Source organism: Vombatus ursinus, unplaced genomic scaffold, assembly GCF_900497805.2.
Source record: "Vombatus ursinus unplaced genomic scaffold, bare-nosed wombat genome assembly UNPS02015199.1, whole genome shotgun sequence".
Taxonomy (NCBI): domain Eukaryota; kingdom Metazoa; phylum Chordata; class Mammalia; order Diprotodontia; family Vombatidae; genus Vombatus; species Vombatus ursinus.
Window position 1 is genome coordinate 62,144 of NW_020954977.1, and position 7,544 is coordinate 69,687.

General features: G+C 37.6%; 1 protein-coding gene across 3 annotated transcripts in view; it reads right to left on the reverse strand.

Moving 5' to 3' along the window:
* Positions 1–1,797: 1,797 nt before the first annotated feature.
* LOC114031640 (scavenger receptor cysteine-rich domain-containing protein SCART1-like) overlaps positions 1,798–7,544 on the reverse strand; it is a 52,750-nt gene continuing 47,003 nt past the window's right edge. For all 3 annotated transcript variants that reach the window (XM_027846774.1, XM_027846773.1, XM_027846772.1), the window contains 2 exons: positions 5,883–6,080; positions 1,798–2,412 (listed from right to left, as the gene is read on the reverse strand). In XM_027846774.1, the coding sequence (XP_027702575.1) occupies positions 2,300–2,412; positions 5,883–6,080 (311 nt within the window). In that variant the 3' untranslated portion in view covers positions 1,798–2,299. The remainder of the gene's footprint in view (positions 2,413–5,882; positions 6,081–7,544) is intronic.

Genomic DNA, 7,544 nt, shown 5'->3' on the forward strand with positions numbered 1-7,544 from the left:
GATCAGTGGAATAAGTTAGGGACACAAGACACAGTAGTCAATGATTATAGTAATCTACTGTTTGATAAACTCAAAGACTCTAAATTCAGGGATAAGAAATCACTATTTGACAAAAACTGCTGGGAAAACTAGAGCAGAAACTAAACATAGACCAACATCTTACACTCTATACCAAGATAAGGCCAAAATGAATATGTGATTTAGACATGAAGGGTGATACCATAAGCAAATTAGGAGAGCAAGGAATAGTTTATCTGTCAGAGCTATAGAAAAGGGATGAATTTGTGACCAAATAGTAGATAGAGAACATTATGAAATGCAATATGGATAATTTTGAATATATGTTATATTATATATACACATATAATATTTATAATATATAATATTTAAAAGGGTTTTGCACAAAGTCAATGCAACCACGACTAGAAGGGAAGCAGAAAGCTGGAAAATAATTTTCACACCTAGTGTCTCTAATAAAGGTCTCACTTCTAAAATATATAGAGAACTGAGTCAAATTTGTGAGAATGCAAGTCATTCCCCAGTTGATAAGTGGTCAAAGAATATGAACAAGCAGTTTCCAAATGAAGAAATTAAAGCTACCTATAGTCACGTGAAAAAAAATGTTCTAAATCACTTTATTAGAGAAAAACAAATCAAAACAACTCTTAGATACCACATTACACCTTTCAGATTGGCTAACATGACAAAACAGGAAAATTATAAATGTTGGAGAAGATGTGGTAAAATTGAAACACTAATGCATTGTTGGTGAAATTGTGAACTGATCCAAACATGCTGCAGAGCAATTTGGAACTGTGCCAAAGGACCATAAAATGGTGCATACCCTTTGATCTACTAACATACTGCTTCATCTGTGCCCCAAAGAGATCATAAAAAGGGGAAAGGACCTACATGTATAAAAATATTTATAGCAGCTCTTTTTGTGGTGTCAAAGAATTGGAAATCAAGGGGATGTCCATCAATTGGGGAATGGCTAAAAGAGTTGTGGTATATGAATACAATGGAATACTATTGTTCTATAAGAAATGATGAGCAGGATTTCAGACAAACCTAGAAAGACTTACAGGGACTGATGTTGAGTGAAGTGAGCAGAACCAGAACATTGTACACAGTAACAGTAACATTGTGCGATGATCAACTATAATAGACTTTGTTCTTCTCAGCAATGCAATGATCCAAGATGATTCCAAGAGACTCATGATGGAAAATGCTATCAACATCCAGAGAAAGAACTATGGAGTCCAAATGCAGATCGAAGCATACTATTTTCACCTGTTTTTGTTTTTTGTTTTTTTTTTCTTTTTCATGGTTTTCCCCCTTTAGTTCTGATTCTTCTTTCACCACATGACTAATGTGGAAATATGTTTAACATGATTATAGATGTATAACCTATATCAGATTGCTGTCTTGGGGAAAGGAGAGGGAAGGAAATAAAATTTGGAGCTCAAAATCTTACAAAGATGAATGTTGAAAACTATCTTTATGTGTTATTGGAAAAAAGCAAAACACTATTAATTTTTTTTAATTGACTTGTGAACAAGATTTTATTTCCATGTGGGTTTCAGGTGTTCTCACCTATCCCATTATCCTTTTAATTGAAGCCAAACTTTCTTATTGAAATATTTATACCCCACTAAAGATAAGAGAAATCAATCATTTTAATAACTATTTATTAAGAAGCTGCTATATGCAAGACACTGAAAGGGTCTGAGAATACAAAGACAAAAATGAAATAGTCTCTGACTCAATAATTTTACATTCTACTGGATACCCAGGGCATTGTATGGTGTATTTACTATATTTGGTTAAGATATTATCCATCTCAGTCACCATCAAGAAACATGGAGTGCTGAATGGAACACGAGACTTGAATTCAGAAATAACTAGGTTCAAACTCTACCCCAGACAATCACTAGCAGTGTGACCTTTGACATATTTCTTAATTTATCTGGGTTTCAACTTTTTTCATCAGTGAAATGAGAGGATTGGATGTGTGGGGCACTGTTTTAGGAGTTAAAATGTCTCCAAGAGCAAAGTCAGGCCGATTGCTAATCCTTTTCAGTCTCCATGATGGCAATAACTACTTAGACAATCCAGGCATCATTTGATAAAAAATCCAAGGACCAGTTATGAAAGGAAAGAAAAACTAGGGCCAGTAAAGACGTTTTTGGTGAAATTAGAAATATAAACAATGTCAATGTTCTCCGAAGTGTCAGATTCAAGGGAGGATGAGAATATATTTCTAGTTTCATGAGATGTTTTATTTAAAATTCTCTTGTTACAATGACATCCCTAAAATATCCAGTTCAACATCATCATATCCAGAAGGCAAAGATAGGTCACTTTCTTCCACAGGAAGCTCATTGATGTCCACAAGATGAGGCACCAAGCCTGAAATTTTAACGAGAGATTGATTACCCTATGATACTCTTCACAATAAGAATAACTAAGAAGAGGAAACTGCCTCTATTCTTCCAGGTAGTCAATAACTTCCCTTGGTTCTAAACAAATACTGGTACCACACTAGTGAAAAAATAAAACTATTCTAGAACAAGAAAAGAATTTGCTTTGAAAAGATTTTCAGGAGCTATGGTACAGTGGAAAGAAGGCTAGATTTGCAGTGGGAGAAACCTGAGTGTGAATATCCCACATTTTTTAGGCCTTTCATCTCCAAGTATAACAAACTAAAGATGATCTTATGATTTTTTTTTTAATATTCCTAGACTAGGAGGCAGGTAGGTGGCACAGTGGATAGAGCACTAGCCCTGAAGTCAGGAGGACCTGAGTTCAAATCTAGCCTCAGACCAAACATTTGACACTTACTAGCTGTGTGACCCTGGGCAAGTCACTTAACCCCAATTGTCTAAAAAAAAAAATATTCCTAGACTAGAAAAATTACTGCTGATCACAATTGGTGTTTTACAAATATATACATATATTACACATAAACTATGTATACACACACACACATATATATGTATATATATGCTAGCATGTATATTGTACATATTTCCTTTTTTCTCTTTCTAGTCAATCCCTCTGCTCCAAGTTATTTTTCTCCATGATCTCATGATTTCCAGAAATTGCATACGTTAATGCTTTTGTTCTTCATTCTCTTCCCTTCCTTTTCCCATTTCCCTCTTTTCTTTTCTCTTAGTTTTTAGTTCTTTTATTCTTCTTATTCTCTCCACCCATTTTTCTTTCCTTCCCTTCTATAATTTGATTTCTCCATTTCCCCATTCCATTTCTGTGACACCTATATCCTTTCCCCCACCCTTCTCTTTTCACTTTGCTCAATTTCCCTTCATCTATATCCTTTTCAAGTCTTTGCTAACCCATTCCTGTTCCTCCCTCTGACTGCCAGTGTCAGAGATTACTGATGAGATCATCAAAAGAGAGTGGGCTATAGGAAGGGGACACAAGCTTGGGTGCAGGACGCAAAACAACTTTTTGGAAAGCTGTGTGGAATGCTGTTTCTTCTGATGTAGTCAGTTGACCTCTTCAAAGGTGAGGCCAGAAGAAATACATCTTGACGAGGCTGCCCCACAACTTGGGAACACACTAAGCATGTCCCTTGAACTCTGGGACAGCTTAGTAATAATGAGGTTGCTGACCGTTCTCCAATTTCTACTGCTGATGGTCAAATTCTTCCTTCTCAGCAGTCTGGTCCTTATCCAGCAAGTTGATTATTTCATTACATTTGTCAAGGATCATCTGTTTGTCTTCATCATTAGTTCTGCCTTGAAGTTTCTCATCTTTTAATGTAGCCTTCATGTGGAAAGCACAAGATTCAAGTGAATTCTAGGAAAGCACCTTGTTTCTCTGCTTCTCATCTTCAGTCTTGTGTCTCTCAGCTTCTTGAACCATACTCAATGTCTTCCTTCCTCCAATGTCATTCATGATGGTGATCTTATTCTTTTTGTCTGTGAGCTTATCATTGGAAGACACATTAAGGATGCCTTTTGCATTTGACAATTACCCCCTTGAGGTAAGGAGAATTCCTATTAGTTCAAACTCGCCAAGCATGTTGTCATCCTTTATCACTGCCTCTCTCACCTTCATAAACCTGAATAAGCACACTAGGCTTGCTGTCTGAGTAGGTGGTAATGTTTGTGTCTGCTTGGTAGGGATAGTGGTATTGCATTTGATCACAACTGTCATTACTCCACCACCAGTTTCAAAACCAAAAGAAAACATCCAAAAACAGCAAATCCTAAACTTTCTCAGATTAAGCCCCAAACAAGATTGCAGCCTGGACAACTGCACTGTGGACAACAGTCCTATCAGGATTGATATTATTGTTGAGTTCCTTGTCATTCAAGAAATTTTGTAGAAGTTTCTCAGTCTTGGGGATATGAGTGGGACCTCCCACCCTGGGTCATGAATCTATGATTTATCAAGTTTGGCATCCTCGGGGCCTTTTTCCTGGATCCAACGTACCATGGAAGAGGTCAGCATTCAGTTCTTCAAAGTAAGCATGGTGATGGAAGTATAGCATTATATCCGTTCATAAAGGGAGTATCTCAATATAGGCCTGGGTACTAGAAAACAGGATATGATTTACATGTTCACAAGTGGTGCTCAGTCAGTGGACAGCTCTCTTTTTTCTCACTGATAGCCTTATTGTGCTTTTGCTTACACTCAGCAATGAAATGATTGACTATGAAGTTGTCAAAGTGCTCCCCACCCAAGTGAGTGTCCTCACCCATGGTCTTGACTTCAAAGATACCCCATCTTCAATGATTTGGAATGAATACATCTAAGGTGCCATCTCCAAAGTCAAAGATCAGCACATTTCTCTCAACGCCAACATTTTTGTCCAAGTCATAAGAAGCAGCAGCAGCAATTGGCTCACTGATGATTTGGAACACTTTGACAACAGTGATTGTTCCAGCATATTTGGTGACCTGGTGTTGGGAATCACTAAAGTAGGCAGGTATTGTGATGATAGCAATTGTAGTAGTCTTCCTAAGGGAAGCTTTAGCCATTTCTTTTATTTTTGTCAAGGCCATAGAAGATACTTCTTCTGGAGAGAAATTTTTATCTCTTCTTTGTACTACACTGGGAACTTGGGCCTGCCTGCATAATTCACCACCATGAAAAGCCATTGTTTCATGTCTGACCATAAAACTGCATCATCCAATCTGTGACCAATCAGACATTTGGCATCAAAGAATATGTTGGTGGGGTTCAATGAAACTTGATTCTTTGTAGCATCCCCAATTAAATATTTTGTTTGATGAAGGAGACATAGTTTGGGGTGGTCCTATTTCCTCAGTCATTAGCAATGAATTCCACTCTCCCACGTGGGAATACTCCAGCACAAGATCAATGCCACCTTTACGTTCTTTCAACACTGTTGCTGGAGTGTTGTAGTCAATGCTGACTGATATGAAGTAAGAAAGCCTGCTGAGTAAGACCCCAGGTTGCCTCATTTTAAAGAGATGTGTATGATATAGACTTTCTGGGACCAGATTGTCCGGGTTTCCTTTCCTAGGGCAATCTAGGACAGAAAGGCACAATGATAGAAAACCTAAGGACAAAAGCTATCAACTTAAAAGGTGAAATGAGTGGAAGACAATCTCATCCGAGGTGAAAAAAAGGTGGCTTTCATGTAATAATGAGAAAAGGCTGGAAATATGAACAGGTATATTATCATTTTTTTTAAAAACCCTCCAAATTCATCCTTTACTAAAAGGTTTGTAGTGATAGAGCATCCTCAAAATAAATGGCAGTGGGAGTTTTGACTGTTAAAAGAGTGAGTCTATGGTTTCCCCACTCTCTATGGATCTAAGCAGGTATCAGAACTTCCTTATATATGCAAGAAAGGAAAATGGGAATAAGAGCTGAAATATGAAGACCTGAGGAAGTGACAGCTTTCTCCTCTTCCTCGTCTCCATCATCTTCTTTCTCAGTCAGATATTTCTCACTTTCTTCAATATCATCATATTCTTCTCCTGACAGACTGATATCTTCCTCTTCTACCTCTTCATATTTGTCCCCCACTTCAAGGTCCTCATAGATGCCTTCAGTGAAATGATTCTGACTTGTCCTGGAAACTGGAAAGGGAAGACATGAGTGAAAATGGAACTGATTAATCTTCACCGTATGTTAGTTTTATTTAAAAATAATTTCCATACCTACTCTGTTCTGGGTTCATTGACTTGTGAAACAAAAAGTTATTTCTCACATCAATATAAATTATTTTTCTTCAGATTAAGCCTATCCCTGCTATTCAAATACAAGAATGAGTCAAGAATGTCTCATGATATACTATGACCCTACTCTACATGAAACTTCGTACACCTAATGAGGTGGACTACATTCATCTACAAGAAGGTTAAAAAAAAAAGTTTTAGTATATCTAGAAACATAAATATTAGAAGGGACCACACGTTCACCTGTACGATCTAGCACCCAAAGAAGAAAGATTCTCAACCAGGAGTGAGGAACCTGAGGCCTCGAGGCCACATGTGGCCCAATAGGTCCTCAAGTGTGGCCCTTTGACTGAATCCAAACTTCACAGAAGAAATCCTTTTATTCAGGGGATTTGTTCTGTGAAGTTTGGATTCAGTCAAAGGGCCATAGCTGAGGACCTAGAAAGCCACATGTGGCCTCAGGGCCACAGGTTCCCCACCCCTGTTGTTAACTTTTTGTGCATCATGGAATCTGTTGGTAGTTTAAAGAAGCCTATGGACTCCTTTCTCAGAAAAATGTTTTTAGATGCATAGGATTATAGATCGGGACCAAATATACTGAAATCAAGCTATCAGAATATAAAAGAAAGAGCTCATCAACCTCAGATTAATAATTCCAGCAAATACAGGAATACGTTCTCCAATGTTCCTGAGAGATGGCCACCCAACTTTCATTTGATTACAAGGTAGCTATGTGGCACAGTGGATAAAGCACTGGGCTTGGAGTCCGGAAGAACTGATTTTATGTCCAGCATCAGACGCTTGCTAGCTGTGAAAACTTGGGCAAGTCACTTAATCCCTGTTTGCCTCAGTTTCCTTAATTGTAAAATGGGGATAATAATAACACCTGCCTCCAGGGGCTATTATGAGAATCACATAAATAATATTTGTAAATTGCTTAACATAGTCTCTTAACATGGCACATAATTGACACTATAGAATCAGTATTACTTGTTCACTTGTAGTAACATAGAATTCATTCCTCCGGGAGGTGATTCATTTTGCTGTTGACTGATTCCACTGGTAGAAAGTTTTCCAATGTAGTTAAACTGAAATCCACTTTCCTTCAATTTTACTGACTGGTCCTACTTCTCTCCTGAACCAAAAAGAATAGATCTAATCCTGCTTTCATAGTATCATCCTTCAAATAGTTGAAGACAGTTATGTTTCTCATAATTCCTCTCTTCTCCAGGGTAAACAACCCAGTTCTTTCAATCATCCCTCACAGGGCATAGTTTCCAGCCCCTTTTCTTTCCATCCTGATTACGCTCTTTCCAGATTCATTTTAGTCCATCAGAGTGTGCTATTTCCTAAAATACGGTGCCC